At 55.4% G+C, this 26947-nt stretch overlaps 2 protein-coding genes across 6 annotated transcripts in view; one reads left to right on the top strand and one right to left on the bottom strand.

Annotated features, from left to right (window-relative positions):
* ARHGAP23 (Rho GTPase activating protein 23) overlaps nt 1-4552 on the top strand; it is a 97815-nt gene extending 93263 nt beyond the window's left edge. For all 3 annotated transcript variants that reach the window (XM_047756931.1, XM_047756932.1, XM_047756933.1), the window contains one exon: nt 2075-4552. In XM_047756931.1, the coding sequence (XP_047612887.1) occupies nt 2075-3100 (1026 nt within the window). In that variant the 3' untranslated portion in view covers nt 3101-4552. The remainder of the gene's footprint in view (nt 1-2074) is intronic.
* Nucleotides 4553-15702: 11150 nt separating this feature from the next.
* Nucleotides 15703-26947, bottom strand: part of SRCIN1 (SRC kinase signaling inhibitor 1) — a 72098-nt gene continuing 60853 nt past the window's right edge. For 2 of the 3 annotated variants that reach the window (XM_047757969.1, XM_047757970.1), the window contains exons 19-21: nt 26662-26784; nt 22350-22496; nt 15703-16021 (exon numbers count right to left, since the gene is read on the bottom strand). In XM_047757969.1, the coding sequence (XP_047613925.1) occupies nt 15887-16021; nt 22350-22496; nt 26662-26784 (405 nt within the window). In that variant the 3' untranslated portion in view covers nt 15703-15886. Of the gene's footprint in view, nt 16022-22349; nt 22497-23724; nt 24095-25351; nt 26785-26947 lie in introns of those variants that run through there. The other variant, XR_007131857.1, reaches the window with a different exon arrangement.

The following is a 26947-nucleotide window of genomic DNA, read 5'->3' as shown; positions in this document are numbered from 1 at the left end:
GCAGGTGCAGTCTTAAAAAAAAAAAAAAAAGAGGGATGAAGGGCAGGTCATTCCAGCCCATTAGGGGACCAGTCCTGGCATCGGCTTCTACAGGGATCCTTGTGCTCAGGGGACTCCATTCACCCATTTGTTCATTCATTTAACATTTCTCTCTCTCTCTCTTTTTTTTGGGGGGGGGCTTTTTTAAGGTCACACCTGCAGCATATGGAAGGTCCCAGGCTAGAGGTGGAATGGGAGCTGCAGCTGCCGGCCTACGCCACAGCCACAGCAACACGGGATCCGAGTCATGTCTGTATCAGGTTTTTAACCCACTGAGCCACAAAGGGGATCTCCTCATTTAACATTTCGTGAGCACTGTGCTAGGAGTCATGGATGCAAACACACATAAGCCACTGCCCTTGCTCTCAAGGAACTCAGGGTCCGATATGCATGATGTGGAAACAAAGCCATTCTGATGTGAGAGGAACTGGCGTATGTGCATTTTCCAAGGCCTATGAGAACAGAAAAGGGACTTCCCAGCTCAGCCAAAGGGAAGGCTGGGTGGGAGGTTGCTGTGCAGGAGTTGCCCAGTTGGAGTTGGGCCTAGTAGGGGGAGTAAGAGCTCATCCTTAAATGAAGGTGGGGAGGGGCTGAAAACAGAGCCCTGGAATGATGCTTCTTAGTGGGTAAAAGGGGAAAGAAGAGCTTCCCAAGAGACAGAAGGGAGCCCAGAAAGGGAGGATTAAAAACCAGGTTGGGGGTTCCCGCTGTGGCTCAGCAATAACAAACCCGACTAGTATCCAGAGGACGTGGGTTCCATAGCTGGCCTCACTCAGCGGGTTAAGGACCTGGCATTGCTGTGAGCTGTGGTGTAGGTTGCAGACATGGCTTGGATCCCATGTTGCTGTGGCTGTGGTGTAGGCCGGCAGCTGTAGCTCTGATTTGGCCCCTAGCCTGGGAACGTCCATATGCTGTGGGTGTGGCCGTAAAAATAAATAAAATAAACAGGTTGGAAGTTCCCGACGTGGCTCAGTGGTAATGAACTCAGTATCCATGAGGATTCCGGTTCAACCCTTGGCCTTGCTCAGCGGGTTAAGGATCTGGCGTTGCTGTGGCTGTGGCGTAGAACAGTGTCTAGAGCTCAGATTCGACCCCCAGTCTGGGAACTTCCCTATGTTGCAGGTGTGGCCCTAAAAAGACTAAAAAATAAAAAAATATATATATATATGTATATATATATATATAAACCATGTTGGAGGAGGCAGTGATGGGCAACTTGGGCTCTGCTGGGGGATCATGGAAGGCCAGGACCAAAAAACATCCAAGTTGCTTAGCAGTGAGAACAGTGGCAGAAAGTTGCCCACCTCCTGGTCGTAAATCACAACTTGGAGGCAGTTTCAATCCAAACCATCAGATTGTGCAGGATTTTTTTAGCCGCTTTGGCAGCAGAGCTGGTGGTTAGATTGGTCTAGGGTTGGGGATTGTCCAGATGGGGCGCTGGTGGCATGGCCGAAATGCAGACATGTGGTGGGAAGTGACATGAACTTGGGCAGGTTGCCTTGGAGAGGTGTGTATCTGCTGCGTTGGTGGAAAGGCAGGTTTCCCAGGTGAGAGTGAGTGGGGAGGGAGGGAGGAGCTGTGGTTCCAGAAAGGTCCCTGCCGACTTTGGTATTACAACCGCAGGATAGTATATGTGAAATGGGTTCAGACTGGCAAATGTCATTCGCTGTTGAGAGCCTATTAGTACCTGAGCTGTGTCTAAGAGGATTTATGTCGCACTGGATGCAAGTTGGAGCGAGGTGAGAAACCAGCCTCCAGCTCACAGGAAAGAGCTGAGAGTCTGGATTACGACCCGGAGGAGGGGCCGAGCCGGAGGCTTCAGGTTGAGGGGGTAGCAGAGGGCTTGTCTTTAGAGGGGAGAGTGATGCTTCCAAGAGGAAGAGCGGACATGTGCCTGTGGAGGTGCAGGGCTTGGCTTGGACCTGTTGAGATTGGGGGCTGTGGTGTGGGGCGCGTGGTGGTGGTGGCGGGGGGGTGGCGCTGAGGCTCCCCGGGCGCCTCCGGCACACTGACCTGTCTCCCGCCTCCCGCACAGGGCTCGTGGGCCCCCAAGAAGGAGCCGTACGCCCGGGAGATGCTGGCGATCTCCTTCATCTCGGCGGTCAACCGCAAGCGGAAGAAGCGGCGGGAGGCGCGGGGGCTGGGCAGCAGCACGGACGACGACTCGGAGCAGGAGGCGCACAAGCCCGAGGAAGGGGCGCCGGCACCGGAGGCTCAGGACCGGCCGAAGGGGCAGCTGCCGGGCGCCGCCCTCCCCGAGGCCCCCGGGCGCCTCAGCCCCCCGGCGGCGCCGGAGGAGCGGCCGGCCGCGGACACGCGCTCCATCGTCTCGGGCTACTCCACCCTGTCCACCATGGACCGCAGCGTATGCTCGGGCGCGGAGGGCCGGCGGCCGGGCGCGGGGGACGAGGCGGACGACGAGCGCAGCGAGCTGAGCCACGTGGAGACGGACACGGAGGGCGGCGCGGGGCCCGGGGGACGCCCGGCGCGCCGGCCCTCGTTCAGCTCGCACCATCTGATGCCCGGCGACACCCTGGCGCGGCGCCGCCTGGCCCGGAGCCGCGCCGACGGCGAGGGCGCGGCCGCGGGGCTGCCGGGCTCGGCCTCGTCCAGCAGCCAGGAGTCGCTGCGCCCCCCGGCGGCCGTGGCGGCGGCGGCGGCGGCGGCGCTGGGCTCGCGGCCCTCGCGCCTCGAGGCGCTGAGGCTGCGCCTCCGCGGCACCGCCGATGACATGCTGGCGGTGCGGCTGCGGCGGCCGCTGTCGCCCGAGACGCGGCGGCGCCGGAGCAGTTGGCGCCGCCACACGGTGGTGGTGCAGAGCCCGCTCACCGACCTCAACTTCAACGAGTGGAAGGAGCTGGGCGGAGGGGGCCCCCCGGAGCCCGCGGGCCCGCGGGCGCACAGTGACAATAAGGACTCGGGCCTCAGCAGCCTGGAGTCCACCAAGGCGCGGGCCCCGTCGTCCGCCGCCTCGCTGCCGCCCGCGCCCGGGGACCCGGGGGGCCTGCAGAGCCAGCCCCCGCGCCGCTCGGCCGCCTCCCGCCTCCATCAGTGTCTGTGAGCCTTTCTCTCCCCCGCACCTTCCCGGCACCGTTCAACCCACCCCAAGCCCCTTGGTTTCCCAGGAGTCGCCTCTGCTCGCACCCCCTTTCGGTTGCCGGTGGGTGCATGGGGTGCAAGTGGGAGGCGCTGAGGCCTCGTCTCCGGTTTGTGCGCTGCAGTTGGTATGGGGTGGGCAGAGGGGAAGGCCGGGGCTGGACACAGAGTGTAAGTGGGAGGGAGGGGGGCTCCCGGAGTGATGGCACGGGGGACAGATAGGCTGCTAGGGGTCTCACGTCCGTCCCTTGGATAAGTGACAGATAAGCCCTTCTGAGCCTTTGCGGCTGCACTTAGGGACTCCTGGCGGCCATGAAGTGTGGATCGGGAACCCCTAAGTCTCAGACTAAAGAAAAGACACTGGGTGATGCTGGCTCTTCACCTCCCCCCCCGCCCCCCCATTAGCTCCTAGCTGCCCGCTAAGGTGGGGGGTTGTGTATGTGTGTCTGGGGAGGGGGGTGGGGGGAAAGGGGGTGGTGTGTGCGAATGTGTGTAGTCACTGTCCAAAAGTGTTTCCAGTAGCAACTTCTGCCACTCCTGCCCTCTTCCAGCCCCGCCCCCGCCAGGACTCCCCTGCCTTTGGTGCCCAGGGATCCTACCAGCAAACCCCTGCCCCCTTGTCAGAGCCAGAGAAGGGGGTTGGGGCCGCTCCGCAGAGGAAGCTCAGAGACTCTCCCCAGGGTTGCTCCCCACACCAGCCTTTTTCCATCTCTAAATCACCCCCCTTCCAAACGCTGTGACCATGGGGAGCTGCCTATTCCCCAGATAGTTTGGGGAGGGGCCAGGGTCCCCCCCTGCTAGACCTCTCCTGCCTGTCTCTTTGTTCTTCCAGCTGTGCCTGCTCCTTCGGGCACACAGACCCCATTTTCTTCCCTTTAAGAGGGAACGTTGTAAAACATCCCTGGTGTTTCTCTCTCTCTCTCTCACACACACCCCTGATTTACTGATCTGAGCTGGGCTGTTCCTTCAGGAAGGGCTGGACCCAGCCCCTCTTCTTCCCATGCATTGTAAATAGTCCTCAGATCACAGGCCTCCCCCCACACACCCTCACTCATTCCAGGGAAGCCCACGTGGGCTTGTGAACCCACTGCCACGTCTATCAGTCCTCTTGTTTTATGCAAAGATTTGCTGTAAAGTAGATTTCTCTGGCCCGCCCTCCCCACCCTTTATTGTAAATATTGTCTCTAAATGTGTAACATATTATAAAGAATTTATAAGGATTTTTAAAGATGTTTTGCTCATTTAAAAAAAAAAAGTGTTGTAACAGTGTTGGATAAGCCTCCGCCCCACGTGCGCATGTCTCCTTTCACTGTGTCCTCGACACACTTCTCTAGGCGACAACTAAGATTTCCTGCTTCTGAAAAGTCCTGTCTGAAAAAATATAGTCTCTATCTTGGAAATAAACGGCCTTCCTGGAGGCATGAGTCAGCGTCTCACTTGTTCTGGAGGGAGGAGAGGGCCAGGGTGGGGCTGGGATGGGGGAAGAGGGGGTCCCTGGCTCATGGAGGAGGGCAGGGGGCGCTGGACCGTGTGGTGGCAGAATGGAAGCAAACCTCTGCTCCCTGGTAGCTTGTAGGTGTCCTGGGAGACCGGCCTGAGCGATGACTTGGGCTCCGCATGCAGGACGGAAGGGCGCTGCCCCTCATTGCTGCGGAAGCTGTTCCTGCATCTGCTCTCTTTTCCTGCATCTTCCTTCCTTCTCAGGCCTTCCCGGACTCGGAATGGTCCAGAGAGGTTGCTTGGCAGAGAGAAGGCTTGGGCAAAGCCCAGGCCACTGATGGCATCCATCCTGGCCAGCTGTCCTCATAGGCACTCCAGACCAGACAATATCCCAGCTGGACAGTATGGGTTTTGCCTGTTGTTTTATTCGCACGGGTCAGCCTGCAACCTGGGATGGACTTCCTTCCATGTCATGTCTCTGAAGTTGTCCCTGCCAGCTTCCAGGCCACCTCCGATGAGCCTGGTAGCCATCTGTAGGGAAAGCAGGTGACAGCCATCAAAGAGAACCTAGGGAGGAGCCCTGGAGCTGCGAAGAGCTTAGTGGCTCCTGAATCCCTTCCTTCCTCCAACTGTGCCCACAGATTGGTTTTGTTTGGCAAATGAGCTAAGAGCTAAGTGTTATTGTGGGCTCACAGAAACCCCAAGGGCTTTATGTGCCCTAAATTAATCCTCCAGCAGTCTTTTTTTTTTTTTTTTTGCTTTTTAGGGCCGCACCAGTGGCTTATGGAAATTCCCAGGCTAAGGATTGAATCAGGGCTGCTGCAGCCGCCTACACCACAGCCACAGCAATGGGGGATTCGAGCCGTGTTTATGACCTACACCACAGCTCATGGCAACACCGGATCCTTAACCCACTGCAGGGGGCCAGGGATCGAACCTGCGTCCTCATGGATACTAGTCAGATTTGTTTCCCTTGTGTCACAATGGGAACTCCGAGTCTTTTGAGCTCTGGCCATGACACTGTTATGTCCATTTTATATATGAGGAAACTAAGGCACCCAGAGGTGATATACTTGTCCAAGGTCACACAGCTCGTAGGTGGTGAAGCCAGGCTACATCTAAGACCAGAGAAAAGACATAGGGACTGCCCGTTGGGCCACCTTCAAGGTGTAGTAGGCAGTAGGGCTTTGGATGAGAATGGCTCAAAACACTTAAAAAAAAAAAAGAATTCTCTAGTGGCTTAGTGGTTAGGACTTGGCACTTTTGTTGCTGCAGCCCGCTTCAATCCCTGGTCCCGGAACTGAGATCCCACCCACATCAAGCCGCTGCAGTCTAGGGGAAAAAAAAAAAAAAAAGGAATGGATCAAAACCTTGTGCTGTTCTTCAAAAACAGAGAGAAATGAAGACATCTCCAGCAAAAAAAAAGAATTTGCCGTTAGCAGACCTGACCTATAAGATATACTGAAGGGAGTCCTGCAAGCTGAGATGAAACAGACTAGGTGGTAACTTGAATTCACACAAAGACAAACACCAGTAAGGGCAACCACATAGGCATTATGCAAGATGGTGTATACATATATACATTTTTTTTTTTTTTTTTTAGGGCCACATCCAAGACCTATGGAAGTTCTCAGGCTAGGGGTTGGATCAGAGCTGCACCACAGCCAGATCCGAGCTGCTTCTTCGGCCTATACCACAGCTCATGGCAATGCCCTATCCTTAACCCACTGAGCAGGGCCATGAAAAGAATTACAAAGAAAAACATTTATACTGGAGTTCCCATTGTGGCTCAGCTGGGACAAAACCAGCTAGTACCCATGAAGTTGTGGGTTCAATCCCTGGCCTCCCTCAGTGGGTTAAGGAACCGGTGTTGCCATGAGCTGTGCTGGAGGTCGCAGACACAGCTTGGATCCTGCATTGCTGTGGCTGTAGCTCCTATTCAACCTCTAGCCTGGGAACTTCCATATGCTGTGAGTGAGGCCCTGAAGAGCAAAAAAAAAAAAAAAAAAAAGCAATTGCATAATGCAATAATTACAACACTGTGTTGACAGGCTTATAATATATAAAGATCAGATTTGTATGACAGGAATAGCACGAAGGAATCAGGAGGGAATGGAGCCATAATGAAGGAAATATTTTGCACAAAATGAAAATTAAATTAGTATTAATTTGAACTATATTGTTTTAAATTAAGATGTTAATTATAGGAGTTCCCGTCGTAGCTCAGTGGTTAACGAATCCGACTAGGAACCATGAGGTTGCAGGTTCGATCCCTGGCCTTGCTCAGTGGGTTGAGGACCCAGCGTTGCCGTGAGCTGTGGTGTAGGTTGCAGATGCAGCTCGGATCCCATGTTGCTGTGGCTCTGGCGTAGGCCAGAGGCTACAACTCTGATTGGACCCCTAGCCTGGGAACCTCCATATGCTTCGGGAGTGGCCCTAGAAATGGCAAAAAGACCAAAAAAAAAAAAAAAGATGTTAATTATAATCCTCAAGGCCACTAAGAAAAGTAATGTCCCCAAATATTATAAATGAAACAAACAGGGAATTTTTTTTTTTTGTCTTTTTAGGGCTGCCCCCATGGCATGTGGAGGTTCCCAGGCTAGGGGTTGAATCGGAGATGTAGCTGCCAGCCTACACCACAGCCACAGCCACGCCAGATCTGAGCTGCATCTGCGACCTACACCACAGCTCACGGCAACGCTGGGTCCTTAACCCACCGAGCAAGGCCAGGGATCGAACCCGCAACCTCATGGTTCCTAGTTGGATTCGTTTCCACTGTGCCATGACAGGAACTCCACAAACAGGGAATTTAAAAGATACACCAGAAAACATCTATTTTACAGAAAAGAAGGTAGGAATCACAGAATAAAAGAACAACCACCACAAACCAAATATAAGACACATGAAAAAAATAGTAAAATGGCAGACAAAAATTCTACCTTATCAGTAACTGTATTGAGGATAAGTGCAGTTAACACCCTAGTCAAAAGGCAGAGATGGGCAGAATAGATTTAAAAAACATGATCCAGGAGTTCCCTTGTAGCACAGTAGGTTAAGGATCAGGCATTGTCCCTGCAGCGACTCATGTCACAGCTGTGGTGCAGGTTCAATCCCTGGCCTAGAAACTTCCACATGTGGCAGGCATGGCCAAAAAGGAAAAAAAAAAAAAAAGATCTGACTACATGTCCACAAAAAATTTACTTTAGATTCAAAGACACAAGAAGGTTGAATGTGAAAGGATAGAGAAAGATACAATGCAGGAGTTCCCATCGTGGTGCACTGGAAACGAACTTGACTAGTATCCATGAGGCCACAGGTTCGATCCCTGGCCTTGCTCAGGGGGTTAAGAATCTGGCATTGCTGTGAGCTGTGGTGTAGTTTGCAGATACAGCTTGGATCCCGTGATGCTATGGCTGTGGTGTAGGCCAGCAGTTGCAGCTTCAATTCGACCCCTAGCCTGGGAACTTCCATATGTGGTGAGTGCGGTCCTAGAAAAGACAAATAAAATATAAAGTAAAATAATAAAATAAAGACAAACAAAATATAAAATAACTAATAAAATAAAATAAATAAAATAAAATTGTAAAGCACTATAGAATTTAAAGATTCATTCATGGTTCGTGCCCACCCAGGGACGCCAAAAATAAATAAATAAATAAGACTCATTCAATAAAAATGAAAATTGAAAAAGAAAGTTTCTCAGAGAGGAAATCTTAAGTTCTCAGTACAGAGGCTGCTATGATGCAGTGGGTTGAGGGTCTGACTGCAGTGGCCCAGGGAGCTACAGAGGCATGGGTTCGACACCCAGCCGGCGCAGTGGGCTAAGGATCCAGCATTGCTGCAGTTAAAGCATAGGCCGCAGTCACAGCATAGGCCGCAGCCTAAGCTACAATACTGGCATCCGGATACACTCATGTTTCCCAGGAAAAATTTCTTTGGGAAGACCTCAGATCTGTTTGGGTTGAATTAAGAGGAATTGGGATTCTTCCCTGACCTGGGCAAGTAGAAGGACTATGAGGGTGGCCTGAGCTGAAGCAGAGAATCTGTGGATTTTGAGTGAAATTGCTGGCACTGTGGCCGGGGGTGTGGGATGGAGCTTCCTGCCAGGTGTCGCTGTGAGTGCTGTCAATCAGCCAACCTCAGGGAGTGTCAAGGGAGCCAATATCAGCTAATGGGCATGGTGGTCTCCGGCCCAAGGCCCCAGCTCTGTGGACAGTGCTCAGCTGCCCTGTGAGCTCCACAGTTGCTTAAGCCACTCAGATATGAAAGAGGAAAGACAGGAGTTCCCATCGTGGTGCCGCGGAAACGAATCCCACTAAGAACCATGTGGTTGCAAGTTCGATCCCCGGCCTCACTCAGTGGGTTAAGGCTCTGGCGTTGCCGTGAGCTGTGGTATAGGCCGGCAGCAACAGCTCTGATTCAACCCCTAGCCTGGGAACCTCTGTATGCCACGGGTGCAGGCCTAAAAGGACAAAAGACAAAAAAAAAAAAAAAAAAAAAAAGGAAAACATTCCCAGGGGATTCAGAGATGCAGGACATCGAGGGAGAGAAGATGAAGGTTTCCCAGGTTTCTTATTTATTTATTGTCTTTTTTTTTTTTTTCTTGCCATTTCTTGAGCCGCACCTGCGGCATATGGAGGTTCCCAGGCTAGGGGTCGAATCAGAGCTGTAGCCACCAGCCTACACCACGGCCACAGCAACACTGGATCCGAGCCATGTCTGCAACCTACACCACAGCTGCAGCAATGCCAGATCCAAGCAGCATCTTCGACCTACACCACAGCTCATGGCAACGCCGGATCCTTAACCCGCTGAGCGAGGCCAGGGATCGAACCCGCAACCTCGTGGTTCCTAGTTGGATTTGTTAACCACTGAGCCATGATGGGAACTCCAAGGCTTCCCAGGTTTGTGTGTGTGAAGCAGTCTCTTTGCTCCTGTGAATTAGGATCCAGCTCTGAGGCCAAGCTGATGTCAATCAAATCCTTGCTTTGCTCAGTCGCTCCCCGCATCAGTAGACTGGAGATAATAATACCAATAGCCTACATGGTGAGGGTTAAACAGACAATAAATACAGGGATGAGTATTATAAAGCACTAAGAAAGCATGGCTACCAGGAGAGCTAAGTTGTGAGTTGGAGTCTTAGCTCCATCACTTTGTAGCTACAAATCTCTGAGACTCAGTTTCCCTCCCTCGGCCATCAGACTGTTCACTTTGAGGGGGTCCAGGCAGCAGTCACCTACACCTGCCCCTAAATAACACTCCGAGCTTCCTCCTGCCCCATCACAACACACCACAGCCGGAGCTAACTTCTGAAACAGTGTCAGGTCATGTCACTTTCTTCTTCTTTTTTTTTTTTTTTTTTTCCTTTTTGTCTTAGGGCTGCACCCTCAGCATATGGAGGTTCCCAGGCTAGGAGTCCAATCTGACCTGCAGCTGCTGGCCTACATCACAGCTACAGCACACAGGATCGAGCTGCAGCCTCGATCTTTGCCACAGCCAAGGCAATGCCAGAGCCTTTAGCTCCCTGAGCAAGGCCAGGGATCAAACCCGAATCCTCATGGATACTAGTCAGGTTCTTAACCAGCTGAGCACAACGGGAACTCCAGATCACATCAATTCCTGACTTAAAATCTTCCAGCTGGTTCAGTGGCTTCAAGAATTCTGCCTCCCTTCACTACATTCCTGGGAGTTCCTGCTGTAGTGCAGCGGGTTAAGAGCCAGTGTTGTCTCTGTGGCAGCGAGGGTTTGATCCCTGGCCCCGCACCATGGGTTAAGGATCTGGCGTTGCTGCAGCTGCGGTGTAGGTTGCAGCTGTGGCTGTGATTCAATCCCTGGCTGAGGAACTTGCCATATGCCACACAAGTGCAGCACCCCCCCCCCAAAAAAAAAACCCTTTCCCACAGTTCTGGAAGACCTCTTACGGTGAGGCTTTGCTCACCACTCCGTCTCCTTGGGTTTCATCCATTTTCTAGAACCCACAGATGACATCCCACTTCAGGGCCTTCTTGCGTGGAACACTCAGCCTCCAGCTCCCACACAGCCACCCTCTCCATTCCTAAGATCTCCCCTCCAACGTGACCTCCGGGCCTGGTCACACTCTCTGAGGTGGTCCCCATTGCTCACGGCCACAGCTGTTGCAGGCCTGCAGGGCTGCGCTGTCTGTCACGATTTTGCCCAGGTATTTGTGTTTTGGCTGGTTCTGCCCCCAGGTGCTGAGCCATAGACCCAGTGAGTCAAGGAGAAAGGCCCAGCAACGAGTAGTCAGCAGGCATTTGAAGGATGGATGAAGGGCCTGGTGTAATTCCTGCCATGCACTGATTGTCTCATTTATTACTTGATCTTGAGCCATCAGTGAATGGGGTGATTATGGAAGATAAGGGGGGGTTGGCTACTTGCCGAGCCTTCTGGGAATAGGAGGCCGAATAGGATGGGCGAGAGAAGGCAAGACCAGCTGACATTTAAAAAGGGTCACAGGGGAGTTCCTGTCGTGGCACAGTGGAAATGAACCTGACTAGGAACCATGAGGTAGCGGGTTCCATCCCTGGCCTCGCTCAGTGGGTTAAGGATCCAGCGTTGCCATGAGCTGTGGTGTAGGTCACAGATGCGGCTCAGGTCTGGCATGGCTGTGGCTGTGGTGTAAGCCAGCAGCTGTAGCTCCTATTGCACCCCCAGCCTGGGAAACGCCATATGGAGGTTCCCAGGCTAGGGGTCTAATCAGTATTTTTCGAACTGTGGGTACTGACGCATTCAAGTGTCAGGAAATCAATTCCGTGGGTTGTGATTAAATATTTACAACTGAACACCAAACAGCAGAGTGCATTGTATGTAGTAGGTGCTGTTTCATGAAATAAGTGGTTGTTTGTGCATGTGTATGTCTAAACCATTGAGACATAAAATGTCTTCCTTACTGTGAGTTATCATTTTTATTTTATTTTATTTTTGTCTTTGGAGGGCTGCACCTGCAGCATATGGAAGTTCCCGGGCTAGGGGTCAAATCAGAGCCACAGCTGCCAGCCTATGCCACAGCCACAGCCATGCAGGATCTGAGCCATGTCTGTGACCTATGCTGCAGCTCTTGGCAACAACGCTGGATCTTTAACCCACTGAGCGAGGCCAGGGATTGAACCCGCATCCTCATGGGTACTAGTTGGGTTCTTAATCCACTGAGCCACAACAGGAACTCCTAAAGTTGTTTTTTGTTGTTGTTGTTTTTAAAGTTTGAAAGCTGATGTTCTTGAAAGGAGAGATGGATACCATTAAGGGGTCATCCCACCCAAAGGGCAGGAGGCTGAGACCCGACCCAGGGCACTGCTGGAGGTAATCGGACCCTACTTGGTTTAGGTGGTGGGGGAAGCACTGGGTTTGGAGCCAGGCAGAGCTGGACTCCAATCTGGACTCTGCATCTAACCAGTTGTATGACTCTGGGCAAGACACCTAACGCCTCTGGCTCTGTCACCTACAGGTGTGGGTAATGTCAGGAGCAGCCTCACCGATGGTGGAGAAGCACCAAGCTGGCTCCCATGAGTTAGTGGTGTTCTGCTCCAGTGTCCGGATGATGTTGGTTCTCAGGGGCTCTTGGGGGCAGCTGCAGCCCCAGGGCCACCGTTTGAGCCCCTCCTGCGTGCTGCCGGCTCAGTGGCCGGCGAGGCAGCTGGTTGTCAGGGATTCCCCATCCTTGGCCCCACCCACGCCAGCACCTTCCAGGGTGAAGAGGAGAAATAATGAGACAGCAGCCGCTAGGAAGGAGATCCAGGAGAGGAAAAAGAAACAAGTTTTATTCAAGCCCCAAACACTCGGCTAGAAAAACCGAAAAGGAGAGAGAGCAGGAAAGTGGGAGAAGAAAGGGGACATTAAAAAAGAGAGACAGAGAAAACACAGCAACCCTTTTCCATTTAGAAATTGTCAAGTTACACTGACAGAGGTCACAGAATATCCACAGAAGCCATCACTGCTACACCAACACGGGCCCTACAGGGTGGACAGGGTGGGGTGTGGAGCTGGGGCTTGCCCTGGGGGGGACCCCAACCTGGGACCCCCCCCCTCTCAGAGCCTGGGGCCTAAGGCTCCTGGGGAAACAGCATATTGTGGAAGGGGCGGGAGAGAAACCCCCCATGCGAGTAACACAGCACAGTGGGCGGGGGCTGGGGGGACCAGGTACAGAGGTCCCCCCAGACGTCTTGGTTTTCTCTTGGTCAAGCACACACTGATGGACAGAGCAGCGAGGCGCATGCAGCTGGGGGGGCCTTGACGTGCTGCAGGTCTGAGAGGGCTGAGGGGCTGGGGGCTCTGGAGGGGAGCCGGAGCGAGTGGTGCGGGGACAATGGAACACACGCAGGCGCTCCCACCCTCGGGGTGTACACGAACGTGCACACACACACACCTGCACACGCAGCTCACATGCCTCCACGTACACCCCTCTGTCCACACGCATACAAGTCTCACAGCTGCACACACACGTCCGAGCGCCCTCCCACGCCAACCTCTTCCACACCAATGGGCAGGTGGATGCGTGCCAAGGCCCAGGCTGGTTACATGCACCGCAGCGCACACGCCTCCCTGCACACATGTGTGGCACGTCATGCTGGTGCACGCTCATGCTTCCTTCTCTCCACACACACGAGTAAGTGGACTTGTGCAATGGACATGCGCGTGCACACACACACACACACACACACAGAGGCTGTGCACAACTCCTCGAAGCCCATAAATGTGCAGGCACCAAACTGAAAGGAAGATGCAAATTCCACTGGGCTCCAGGTGAGCAGGTGGGGTGGGGCCCAGGGCTCCCTCCAAGTGTCCTCTCGAGGATGGACGTGCCCCTCCCCCTCCCCCCACAAAGGGACATTCAACTCAGGACAGTGACGATGGGGCACACGTTCAGGGCACCGGGCTGAGGGTGGGCGGTGGGGGGGACAAGGGAAAAGTCGCAAGCAAAGAGTAATGGAGCGGAGGGAGGAGGGGGCACCACTCCCCCCTCCTCTCCCAAGTCAAGGGGTCTCTGTACAGCCAAATCGAACCAAACCGTTTCACTGGACCACAGAAGCCAGGCTGATGTGCCCACCCTCCAGCCCCCTCCCCCGCCAAAACAGCGGCCAGGGAGAGAGCGCCGTGGTTTCCTTTTTTTTTTTTTCTTTTTTAAATATTTATATATATTTATATTACGTATATTATATATATATAATATGTAAATATATTTTTAAAACAATATAAAATGTTAAGACACTTCACTTAAATGTAAAGAGTTGCCTGCAATTAAAAGTAATTGCATCATTTATGAGGTCCTTTTTTTTTTTTTTTCTATTTTTCAGGGTTTTTTTTTTTTCAGGAGGGATTTTTTTTTTTCCTCTTTTGTTATTTTTCAAAAAGGCTTGCTTGCCTTTGTACAAAAATGATCCAAAGCTAGAAAACAAGGATGAACCAACAAAAACAACAACAAAAAAGAAAGAAATGAAGAAACACAACCCGGCTCCCCCTCCCTCCCCAACCCTCAATAGCTCCCCCTGGCTCTCAAGCACCAGGCCGCAGGGTCTAGGAGGTTCTGCCCCTTCAATGGCTCCTTCTTTCTGTGCTTCCTCGGTGAGGGGAGCGGGGGGTGACTAATCCCAACCCCCTTCTCCTGTGCTTATCCCACTTTGTGCTCCAAATAGGAATCCTGCTCCCTGGGGACCTCACTCCACCCTCCTCCTCCCCCACACACATCATCTCCCTGCTGGCTGCTCGCTGTGCCCTGGGGGCGGCCCGGGCCCCAAGACTCAACATTGGTTCTCCCTCCTCTTCTCAGGACCTGGGCCCAAAGCCTCACTGGCCACAGCCACTGCAAGGCAGGCGCCCACAGGTTGGGGGCGCTGTGGCTGGTCGGTCAGGCCTCAGGGACCCTCAGGGATCTCACCAAGGGTCACCAGCTCCTCATTTACAAAATGCATCTCACCCCTTCCCTGAAAACCCTCAGGTCTCAAAAAGGATGACTGAAGGCCAAGTCCCCCCCACCTGGGGGGTCAGAGCTGTGTCCTCACTGCCCCCCATTTATTCCCCCAACTTCCCTCCCGACCAGACCCTTCCCGCCCCCCAGGCCTCAAAGGCTCATTTGCTAGGCCCTTCGTTCTTGCCCACCCCACCCCCATTAAATAAGTTAATGCCGTTTAAAGTGCTAAATTAGGAAACTAAAAGTAACAATACCCCTCCAGAGGGGCCGCCCTCTCCCAAGGCAGTGTCCCCAGTGCCCGGCTGTCTGCTCAACGCCCGCGTCCACAACCAGCAGTCCCGAGGGGCCCCTCCCTCTGATGGGCACAGGCCGGGCAGCTCCTCACCACAGGAAGGCGGCTCCGGGAAGCCAGCTCCTTTCCGGGGACGGGGACGCACAGATTCGACGGCCTCACGCCACCCCGAGCGAGGCCCCTCCACCTCCTGCCTCCCTCTCCGGCCCGTCCTCTTGACTCCCGGGCCCACCAGGGCAGGAGTCGGTGGGAGCAGAGAAGCCTCGGCGTTCAGTCACGTCCCCAGGGTGGACAGGAGGGGCGCCTCCAGGGCCAGAGTCTCCCCACGTCCCACCTGGTCGGTCCAATGTCCGGGTTTGCCTCCAGGAAGGTTTCCGAGGAAGGGGAGAGGGAACGCCTCGTCGTTGTCGCTCCAAGTCTCCGTGGCTCAGAGTTTGTTTGGAGTGCGCTTGGGAAGGTTGGGGGAAAGGCGAGAAGGGAGGGGAGGAACTTCAGGGTGGGCTTGGGAGCGGCGCGGGGAAGAGAAGGGGGGGGGGGGATGACAGGAAGTGCGCCATTTTGAACAGGAAATCGAGGGAAGGTGGGGTGTGTGGGTTTCTCATTTTACTGGTTTGCTTGGGTTTTTTTAATTATTTAAAAAAAAAAAAAAGATGGGAGTTCCCGTCGTGGCGCAGTGGTTAACGAATCCAACTAGGAACCATGAGGTTGCGGGTTCGATCCCTGGCCTCGCTCGGTGGGTTAAGGATCCAGCGTTGCCTTGAGCTGTGGTGTAGGTTGCAGACAAGGCTCGGATCTGGCGTTGCTGTGGCTATAGTGTAGGCCAGCGGCTACAGCTCCGATTAGACTCCAAACCTGGGAACCTCCATATGTCTCGGGTGCGGCCCTAGAAAAAGACCAAAAAAAAAAAAGATAATTAAAAGTAGTCATTTAAAAAACCGAAAACACCAACAGGGAATGGGCCGAGAGAGCTGAGCAGGACCACATCTGCCGTAAACCCCTTGGAGGGTCTGGAGGATGGGGTAGGAAGGAAGGGAAGAGGAGAGAGAGAAATGGCAGCGATGGGGGTGGCAGGCTGGGGTGGGGGTATAAGGAAGCTTCTAGAAGGAGATGGAAGAATTCCTCGCCCCAAAGGAAGTCAATACGGGGATGGAGGTTCTGGAAGCTGAGGGCTTTTCTGAGACTGGGCTTGAGGTCTCGTTTGACCCGCTCATCTCTTTAGATGGTTTAGTGGCCTGGAACAAAAAGAAGGGTCAGGGGTCAGACAGCGGAAGAGGAGCCTTCATGCTGGCTACCAGCTAAAAGTTTTTTAAAAAATGAAAAATCTCGGAGTTCCCGTGGTGGCGCAGTGGTTAACGAATCTGACTGGGAACCATGAGGTTGCAGGTTCGATCCCTGCCCTTGCTCAGTGGGTTAACGATCTGGCGTTGCTGTGAGCTGTGGTGTAGGTTGCAGACGCGGCTCGGATCCTGCGCTGCTGTGGCTCTGGCATAGGCCAGCAGCTATAGCTGCGATTCGACCCCTAGCCTGGGAACCTCCATATGCCGCAGGAGCGGCCTAAGAAATGGTAAAAAGACAAAAAAATAAAAGAATAAAAAAAATGAAAAATCTCCACAAATCCAAGAGAAAATTAATTGCAAAAAGTAAAAATCAGAGGAGCATCTTGGAGAGAGTGGTCCTGAGATGGGAGGAGGGGGGCACAGGGTTGGACCAAAAAGCCTGGGAACTGGGCTGGAGGGTAGGCCCACGGTTACTGATAAGAAAGAGAGGAGTTGGGAGACCAGAGAAGCCCAAGGGAGGGCAGCCCAGGACCGGATGGGGACCAGGACAGGGACAGGGACCAGGACCAGACCAGATGGGGAGTGGGGCAAGGCAGGAGAGGGGAGGAGGAAGTGAACCCTTAGCTGCAAAGAGGAGATGGGAGGGGACAGCCCAGCCTGGAGGAAGGGGGCTCTTTGCTCCAGCCAGCCAGCAGCCCAGCCCCAGCCCCTTCCAGCCTCAGCAGGTCTCAACAGTGGCAACTGAGTAAGCCTGTCCTCCTGGTAGCACTTCTCTAGAGACCCGCACACCTTCTGTCCCCACAGGTGTTTCTCCAGCTTTGAGCTGTGCCTTGTGGGCAATGGAAGGTGACGTCATCCTTTCATGACATGTCCTGCTCTCAATGGTCACTTCTTCTTTTTTTTTTTTTTTGGCTTTTAAGGACCACACCCGTGGCATATAGGGGTTCCCAGGCTAGGGGTGTAATCAGAGCTATAGCTGTCGGCCTACACCACAGCCACAGCAACTAAGATCCAAGCTGCGTCTGCGACCTACACCACAGCTCACAGCAACGCTGGATCTTTAACCCACTGAGTGAGGGCAGGGATCAAACCCGAAACCTCATGGTTCCTAGTCGGATTCATTTCTGCTGTGCCATGATGGGAACACCTCTGTGGTCACTTCTGATAGAAGCAGCTGTGCCCGCCACCCCCACCCCCTCCAGCAGACTCCTTGCATCCGCACGGGTCCTGGAGGTGTGATATGGTCCCAGAGCCATCTGCATCACCTCGAGGGGGAGAGCGTGTCACCAATGCAGATTCCTGAGCTCAATGCAGGTGAGCTCAGGAACCTGCATTTTAGGCCCCAGGTGATCCTGCTGCACAGGATCCACTGCATGAGGACTATACGAAGCGGGGTTTCTCCCTGTAGTTGGATCCACTGCCCCTCCTGGCCTTGCTTAGTAGTTACTGTGATAACTGAACCACTCTGATAAGAAAAGACAGAAGGGGAGTTCCTGCTATGGTACAGCAGGTTAAGGACTTGGTGTTGCTGCAGATGTGGCATAGGTCACAGTTGCTGCTCAGATTCAATTCCTGGCCCAGGAACTTTTATAGGCCTTGGGCACAGGCAAACAAACAAACAAACAAAAAAACAGTTCTTGGAAGTTCCCACTGTGGTTCAGAGGAAACAAACCCGACTAATATCCATGAGGATGCGGGTTCGATCCCTGGCCCTGCTCAGTGGGTTAGGGATCCGGCATTGCTGTGCCCGTGGCGTAGACTGGCAGCTACAGCTCCAATTAGACCCCTAGCCTGGGAACCTCCATATGCCTGACATGAGGCCCTATAAAAGCAAAAAGCAAAAAATAAATAAATCAATAAAAGATCTGGCATTGCCATAAGCTGCAATGTAGGTCATAGACTCGGCTCAGATTCAGTGTTGCCGTGGGTATGGTGTATACTGGCAGCTGTAGCTCCAATTTGACCCCCAGCCTGGGAACCTCCATATGCCCCACATGAGGCCCTATAAAAGCCAAAAGCAACAAACAAACAAACAAACAAAAAACTCCCCCAGGAGTTCTCTGATAGCCTAGATGGTTAAGGCTCCTGTATGTTCACCGCTGTGGCTCAGGTCACTGCTGTGGCACAGGTTAGATACCTGGCCTGGGAACTCCCAGATGCTGTGGGTATGGCAAAAAAAAGAAAAAGAGAGAAAAGAGAGAACCTGAAATAAACGTTGCAACTCTCATTTATAAAAAAGAGAGAGGACTGGAAGCAGAGTGGCGTGGCACGCTGCCAGAGACCTCCTGCAGGTTAGGTCTGGGCAGGGTCATGCCATGTCTCCCCCACCTACACTACCACCCAGCAGCTGGGCAGCCTCTAGCAGATGCCCCGCAGAGGGAAAGCTAGATGGTGCCTCCCGCAGCCTGGAAGGGAACCAAGGAGACCGCATGCACCTGTCAGGCTGACAGTGAACTTGCCCTTGAGGTTGCTGATCACATTTCTTCCTCCACACGAGCACAGGAGCCATCTGGCCTTTGCTCCCTACCCTGTAGTCTGCAGCCTACATTCTTTCCTTGATGGAAATCCAGCCAAGAGCTCCTTGTTTGGGTTTTCTAACCCCGCCCGTCTTGACTATGGCTGCTCATCCTTCTTTAGAGGGGTTCCAGGCCTGCAGCCCCAGATCCTTCCAATCATTCGGCCTCTGGCTGAGTGCCACATGCCAGGCCTGGCCCGTGTGTGCAGGGTCCCTGTACCTGCACCTAGAGACAGACTTTTTTTTTTTTGTCTTTTTGCCATTTTCTTGGGCCGCTCCCGTGGCATACAGAGGTTTCCAGGCTAGGGGTCAAATCGGAGCTGTAGCCACTGGCCTATGCCAGAGCCACAGCAACTAAGATCCAAGCCTCGTCTGTGACCTACACCACAGCTCACGGCAACGCTGGATCCTTAACCCACTGAACGGGGCCAGGGATCGAACTGCCATCCTCATGGATACTAGTTGGGTTGGTTACTGCTGAGCCACAACGGGAACTCCCCAGACTTCCTGTTTTGTGAGACAATACTTTTCCTTGTTGCTTAAGCCATTTTGAATTTCTCTTGCTTGCAGCTAAAAGCATTCCAATTGCTACATGTGAGGCCCGATGTTGCTCCCCTAATGTGCTCGTCTAGAGTATTTCTGTCACTTGGGCGCTCTCCCCAAGGCCTGGTGACGCCTAGAGGTCCAACTCCCCTGGTACCTCAACATCTCCTGTCCCCTTCATTAGAGTCTCTTCATTTGAGCCATCTGAGGGTGTTCAACAGATGTCTTAGCCCAGGTAGAAGAGGGGGATGTCCGGTTTCAGGCCCGCACCAAGCCCTTGATCCTTGCACCCCTGGGAATCTGGCTCCCATCCCACCTCTGAACCTTGAGCACAACATCCGAGAGCTTTTCCTCCATCATTTCCTCGGATTTCTCTGTAGTACCAGGCACTGTACTATCCTGGTACAGTGCCTGGCACAAGGTACCCTATCCTGGAAACTTCTCTGCTCCTCTACCCCATTTCTGCCACTCTGGTCCCTCCCGCTCAGCATTGTCAAGGCAGCTCCCAGCTCCTAGTATTAGAACCATGGGGTGTTCCCGTCATGGCTCAGTGGTTAACGAAGCCGACTAGCGTCCATGAGGATGTGGGTTCGATCCCTGGCCTCATTCAGTGGGTTAAGGATCCGGCATTGCTGAGAGCTCGGTGTAGGTCATAGACGCGGCTCGGATCCAGCATTGCTGGGGCTGTGGTGTAGGCTGGCAGCTGTAGCTCCACTTCGACCCATAGCCTGGGAACCTCCATATGCCTCGGGTGTGGCCCTAAAAAACAGGTTAAAAAACAAAACCCATCATCTATCAGAACCATGGGATGAGGGAGAGGCCTCCGCCCAGCCCTTGGCCCTGACAAAGGTAAAGAGCAGCCGAGCACAGTGGTGCCTCCTTCCCTTTGGGGCGGGCTCTGTGGCTTCCGACGCTCTTCCCCACACTTGGCATTATGTGGGCTCAGAAGCCTGCCCCAGGGTTTGCTCCCCACTGTACAGATGAGAAAAGGGCCTGTGCAAGGCAGAGGACTTTGAGCGGGGTCACAGCGGAGCTGGGATGGAGCAGTGCCCTGGCTCAAGGACAGAGGCCCAGATGATGCAGGGTGGCTGGGACAAGTTGGAGGGGCTGGGAGGGCTGGGCAGAGGGAGCCAAGGCTGGTGGTGAAACGCCAGGGCAGCCTTTGAGGGAGTTTCCACGTTCTTACTGGGCAGGGGCTGGAGGGCATGGCTTGTAAGCCAGGAGAGTGACAGAAACAGCCCTCTGCACCCTGCAGGCCTGGGACGGGAGGCTGGCGGTCACAGAAATCACAGGGACACCTTAGAGGGGCATGCACTGGGGTGGTGAGCCACAAGGTAATTTTTGTCCCCTGCCTCTTTTTTTTCCTTTTTTTTTCTCAGCTGTGGAGGCACGTGGAAATTCCCAGGCCAGGGATCGAACCTGCGCCACAGCAGTGACCCAAGCTGCTGCAGTGACAACACCAGATCCTGAACCCACTGCACGGCAAGAGAACTCCCTTCCCTGCCTCTTTGTAGCATTGCTTCACTTTAAAACATTTCCACGAGGGACATGCAATATTTCATTAGAGAGGAGATGCTTTTTTTAAAAGAAAGCTTACTAGAAAGAGTGAGAGTGAGAGAGACCACAAGACCGGTGGTGCGGGAAGCAAGAACCGCCGTGGACCTGGAGGAGGTGGGGAGCGGGGGGAGCTCGGCGTGGGCGACTTTCCCCGAGGGGAGGGCAGCTGGGATAGTCTTGAGCTCAGAACAGAGACTAGGCAGGGACGGGTGGTGCCCGGTGCCTAAGGAGAGGAGCGTGTGGTACGAGGAGCAAAAAAGTGGAGGATGGGCATAGGGAAGCTGGGCACAGAGGCCTGAAGAGGTGGGCAGAGGGCAGAGCGCCCGGGGCTGCCAGAGCCCTGGGGTGAGAAGGGCTTTGGGATTTTGTGGCCCCCGTCCTGGCTCTGAGGCCACCTTGCTGTAGGCCCTTGGGAAGTCCCTTTCCTTCTCTGAGCTGTCCCCTTGTCTGTAAAGGAGGCAGTGGGACTTGCCCATCTCTAACCTCCTGTGAGCCTAGAACCTGCTTCAAGCCACAGCATCTGGACATCTCCCAGCCCCCACGCCCACCCAAGCTCACAATGGGCCTGGCTGGACACTCAGGAGCAGCTTGGAAATATCTGCTGAACCCCAGGAGTGCCCCACACATCTCTTTCAACGTCTAGGCCTGACGACCACCCACCCTGCGACTTCTGACCAGGCCACAGATGGGCCACAGGGCAGAGATGCCCATGGGTGAGGTTGTCAACTCTATATACCATCCCCAAGCCCGCTAATTAATATTTTTTTTGTCTTTTTATGGCCACACCCGCGGCATATGGAAGTTCCCAGGCCAGGGGTTGAAAGGGAGCTGTAGCTGCCAGCCTACACCACAGCCACAGCCACTTGTAGTCTGAGCCAAGTCTGTGACCTACACCACAGCTCACGGCAATGCTGGATCCTTAACCCTCTGAGCGAGGCCAGGGATTGAACCTGTGTCCTCATGGATACTAGTCAGATTCGTTTCCGCTGAGCCAGGACAGGAACTCCACCAAGCCCTCTAATTAAATCGGAAAGAGGGTGCAGCAACCCCCCTCAACTCCCACCCCATCTGGGGGCCGAAGTACAGCTCCCCTTTCTCCCCCTCCACATTAATGTCAGCAGGGACCCTGCTGCAAGGCAAACACAAGACTGAGAAGTAGATGCAAAATTGGTTTCTCCCTCAGCTGGGAGGTGGCCTAAGAGCTGAGAAGGAGGCTGAGATGAGAGTGGCAGCCCCAGAGAGCGGGCAGAAATTGAGAGCAGAGAGAAGGCAGGCGAGGAGAGGAGGGGCGGGGCAGGAAGATGGGGGCGGGGCGTGGGGGCTCCTCCCACGCCCCCAGGCCTGGCCTTAGACCCGCCCAGGCGTCGGCGGGGCTCTGAACCAACGCTCCACCTCCTCCAGGAGCAGCTGGGCCTCTCTGGCCCTGAGTGAGGGGCCGTCGAAGAGGGGCGTGATCTGGCTGAGAACATAGGGCCTTGGGCTTGGGGACAGGAGGGAGACGATGCCCCAAGGGACTGGGGGGGGGCAGTGCTGGCAGGGAGGATCTCTTTGGGCAGCCGGCAGGACAGCGGGCACAGGAACACTGGCAAAAGCGCACAGCATGGCCAGTAGGGAGTGGGAGGTGGTCAGGAGGGGGCCCGAGCCCCACCCCTGGGGTGCCCGACTTACCTGCTGCTGGGCCTGGATCCTCATGTACTCAGCCCTCTGCTTGCCATGCTTGCCTTTGTCAGGGCTGCTGGCCTGGCCCTGGGCCGCCTTCAGCCGCGAAGCCCCTGGAGTCACCACCTTCATGGGTGGCACACTGCCTCCGCCACTCTGCAGGAAGAGGAACAGGGTGGGGTTGGAGGTGGGATCCCACAGGAACCCTGGGCACAGTGGTCCCTCTGGAGAGCCCCTCCCGGCTCCACGTTCCTGTCCAGGGCTCAGACCCACTCTCTGAGGCCAGGTTTAAGGCCTCCTTGCAGAAAAAGGGACTAGGCCCCCCCCAGCCAGATTCCCAACAGCTCCTGAGAACTTTGGTGGCTACCTGGAGTAGCCCAGGGGCAGCTGGTACCCTTCTGAGGGGCCACTTTTAAAGTGAGGGTGCCTGGTACCACCCACTTCTGGCCAGGGGCACCATCCAGGGCCCAGGAGAATATGCCTGAGATTTGGGAGAGAGATCTTGTTTTTTTTTTTTTTTTTTTTTTGTCCGCTCCCCTGGCATGTATAAGTTCCGGAGCCAAGGATCGAACCCATGCCACAGCAGCAACCCAAGCTGCTGCAGTGACAACGCAGGATCCTTAACCTGTTGCCTCACAAGAGAGCTCTGAGAGGTCTTTATAATGGCAGACAAAGTAGGACTGGCGGTCCCAGGCCACATCTTCCTCTGAATGGAGGATGGGGCAGAGTTTCCCTAGAGATGGACGGTCCAGCCCCCTGAATCCCCCCACGGGGACCAGGCCTGCCCAGAAGGGCTCTGGGCATCCAGAGGCGCAGGCAGAGAAACAACAGAGACAGAGAGCAGACAGGAGAGGGGAGGGGAGTGTGGGGGATGGAAAGGGAGGAGAGAACTTTATTTATTGGTTTACAGACACAGAGCAGAGGGGAGAGGCCCGGTCCCCGCCTGGGCTGGTTAGGCCAAGCCCTGGATAGGCCAGCTTCCCAGCCTCCCTGGGGCTCTGCCTGCAACCCAGGCCTGACGCCAGGCTCCTGGGATGGTGGCGGGTGCTGAGAGAAGGCCAGGGAGAGGAGGAGGTGGGCGTGGTGCTTCTGCAGCCCCCCACTCCCTCCAGCTCAGAAGAGACTGGAGCCTGAAGACAAGAGGAGAAGATGGGGGAGGAGGCAGCCACCTGGGGACCAGGGGCCGGGGGTGGGGGGCTGCCAGTGGGTCCTGTGGCAGGGGCTGTGCCCATCTGGCTCAGGGTGGCTTCCAGCTCCCGAAGTGTCTCCTCCAGGCTGTCCATCCGCTGGGTGGTGGCACCGTGCCCCATGTGGCCCAGGCCAGCATTACACTGACCCGGGTGCTCCCCTCTGCAGGGCTGGGCGTCGTGTCCAGAGTCCTTAGGCATCTCCTCTCGGGGGGTCTCAGCAGTGGGGGGTTCCCGGGTCCTGGCTGGAGCAAGTCCCAGAGCACAGGGGACCCCAGCTCCTCCCTTTTCTGGGCTGCAGCCGGCGGCCTCCAGTCTTTGCAGACCTGCCCCTTCCTGCTCTGGCATCAAGCTGTTCCTGGGCTGGGAAGCCGCGGCCACTGCCCCTGGCAGGGTCCGTGGACAATCCCAGCCCCTCCTTCTGCCAGGCAGGGTCCGGGGTTGTGGGATGGGGGCTGTCCTGGGACCTGGCTCCTCAAGCCTGGACTCTGGTGGGGAGGGCGGGTTGGGGGCGCACTCAGTCAAGATGATCCGGGGGACGCAGAAGGACCTGGGGCCTGCGGCAGCCTAGGGGGGAGAAGAAGGATGAGGCAGAGCATGATCCCTGCCCCCAAAACACCCCGGGGTGGGAATGGAGGGTCGCACCAGCCCCTTCCTTTCAGAGATGGGGAAACTGAGGCAGGGGAGGGTCTTGGTCAAGCTCACCTAGCAAACTAGTGGCTAAGCTGGGACTAGAACTCCGGCCTCTTTCCCCCACAGCCTACAGTCTCCCCCTTCCTAGCAAAGGTGCCAGTTTACCGAGGAGCACAGCCCCATGCTTTCATCTCATCGCCCATGTTAAAGTCTGGGGGCAGGTCTCCTAGTTTCTGCCGCGAGTCTGCCCATCTGGGCAACGACAACGTGAGGCTGGTGGGGGATGACGTGGGCTCACGTGGGCATGTGCTCAGAACAGGGTCTGATAGCGACCAGCTATTTGTTGAACTGAACTGAGACCCGCAGTCTCTGGCCTGGGACGGAGGGGCTCACATCCTCGTCTCAGGCCAGAGACTCCTGGTCTCCTCGCCTACGGTGGGAGCTTTCTCCGAGGGCTTCACAGCCACAAGGGGAGGGGCTCAGGCAAGTCCCTCTGCTGCACAGGCTAGTGGGGGAGCTAGAGCATCTGCCTCTGGGTGAGCGGCCCTGGCTCTGCCTTTGGTGGGAGCACAGAGGGGGGCCTACCCCCCTTGGGTGATTCTGGTCTAATTCTGAGCAGTCTTGTCCCAAGAATTGCCATACACAGCTTCATCTTTCATCCCTATTGTATCCCATGAAATGGCTACTACTCTCATCACTTTTTTTCTGGTCTTTTTGTCTTTTTAGGGCCATACCTGCGGCATATGGAAGTTCCCCGGCTAGGGGTCCCATCGGAGCTGTAGGTGCGGGCCTACGCCAAAGCCACAGCCACGCGGGATCCGAGCCACATCTGCAACCTACACCACAGCTCATGGCAATGCCAGATCGTGAACCCACTGAGCAAGGCCAGGAATCGAACCCGCAACTTCATGGTTCCTAGTCGGATTCATTTCTGCTGCGCCACGATGGGAACTCCTACTCTCATCACTTTACAGATGAGGAAACTGCGGTGGCAGGGGGTGTCATGGACTTGACCCAAGGTCACTTCACCACCGCTACCAAGTGGCAGAGCCAGGATTTGAACCCAGTCAGTCTGACTCCAAGTCCCGTGCTCTTTCCACTAAAAGGAACCATGGGGAGATGCATGGGGGCAGCAGGGACTCTCCCAGCCCCCCTCCCAAGACAGCCCGCCGAGCCCTGTCACCTGCTTACCTGAAGGTGGGATGCGCAGACTGAGAAGGCAGAGAGGGCGGCCCATGCCCGCCCGGTTCCACTGCCTGATGGCGCCTCAGGATGCGGAGGCCCCGCCAGCCCGAAGGGCCAGCGGAGGAGCTTTCCCACTGGACCCCTTCAGGACTGGCTTCCAGGGCCAGAAAGGGGCAGTGGCTGGGTGCAGCGGGCCAAGGTGCTGAGGGCACAGCCAGCCAAGGGCAGCCCCGCCACACTACTCAAGCCCAGATGGCTCCTTGGAGCTCTGTGGCCACCCTCTGCCCAGCGGACAGCACTGTCCACCCGTTTGGTGCCTATCTGCTCCCCTGGATCCAGAGCCAAAGCACCACTGGGCCTCAAGCTAGGCTAGAAGTCAGGCGGCGGCCAGCACAGAACCCACTGGGGGCCAAGGGGACCAGATGAGGCAGGTGGGCACGTGCGTGCACGGGAGGCTCCCCTCCCCAGAGACAAGGCCCCCCTACTCCAACCTGACTGGGAGGAGGGAGAGAGTCCCGGACCACCGCCACCCCCCAAGCACAGTCCCCTGGGGTGCAGACCCCCAGCTCCCCCTCCCCAAGCACAGTCCCCTAGGGTGCAGACAGCAAGTCACCCTCGAACTCCCAAGACAGAATAAAAAAGAAGTAAGTGCAGCAGGACAGCAGCAAGGACTGCAGTTAGAGAGAAGGAAGAACTTCCCAATGCCAAAAGACAGAACCAGCAGCCAAGGAAGGGCAGGGAATTTTTTCCATCCCAAGCTCTCCGACCAGATGGGGCCACGGGAAGGAGGGAGGCTGGAAATGGGCCTTTCTCCTGGGAGTCCTGGCCCCCAGGGCAAGGTGTGGATTCCGGTGGGAGCACCCCCACCTGGCACGGGCAGCAGAGAAGGGCCTATGGGCTCAGGGACTAGGCGAGGGCTCAGAAGGAAGTCAGATTTTGAATCATGTACGGAGCGAGATCCAAACTTGGACCAAGACAAAACCCAGGCTTCGGGCCAGACCTAAACTCTGGCTACAGATCCAAACAAAATACCCAAGCCACCACGGGCTGGGCACGGAATCAAGCCTGTAAGGAAACGCAGACCCAAGGGGCCACCAAATACCAGGCTGCTGGCGTCTTGGAGAGGGAAGGGAGGGTTCTGCGCCGGTCCTTGGAGCGGGGGAAGGGGTGAGTCAGTCCACAGGGGTGAGGCTGTGGCAGTGCCAGGACCCAGGGATGTGACTGGTGTTCTAGCAGGTTAGCGTGAGAAGTGAGGAGAGGCAGCGTGGAGGCACAGGCAGAGAGAGCGCCGTGAGAGGTGGGGGGCAGCCCGTTACCTTCCATGTGGGGCCCGGGGCTGAGCCCCCAGAGGGCCCCAGGTCCTGGGGGGACAGCAAGGTGGGGATCGGCTGGCGGCGGGGCGTGGGGGGGAGGGGAGACACTGAGCTTCTCTCAAACACCTGGGGAGCAGAAGGTGGGGGGGCAGGTTTGAAGGAGGGGGCACAGGGAGGATGGGGGTGCTGGGCTCTGGCCCCGGGGAATCATGGGGAGGGGTGGCCTGGGCTGGCCCTGGGGATCCCCCGCCTCACTCCTTGGCCCCTGGACGTGGCTGCTGGCCACTCT

Source organism: Phacochoerus africanus, chromosome 14 (assembly GCF_016906955.1).
Source record: "Phacochoerus africanus isolate WHEZ1 chromosome 14, ROS_Pafr_v1, whole genome shotgun sequence".
Classification (NCBI taxonomy): domain Eukaryota; kingdom Metazoa; phylum Chordata; class Mammalia; order Artiodactyla; family Suidae; genus Phacochoerus; species Phacochoerus africanus.
This window is presented reverse-complemented; position numbering and strand designations above follow the sequence as displayed.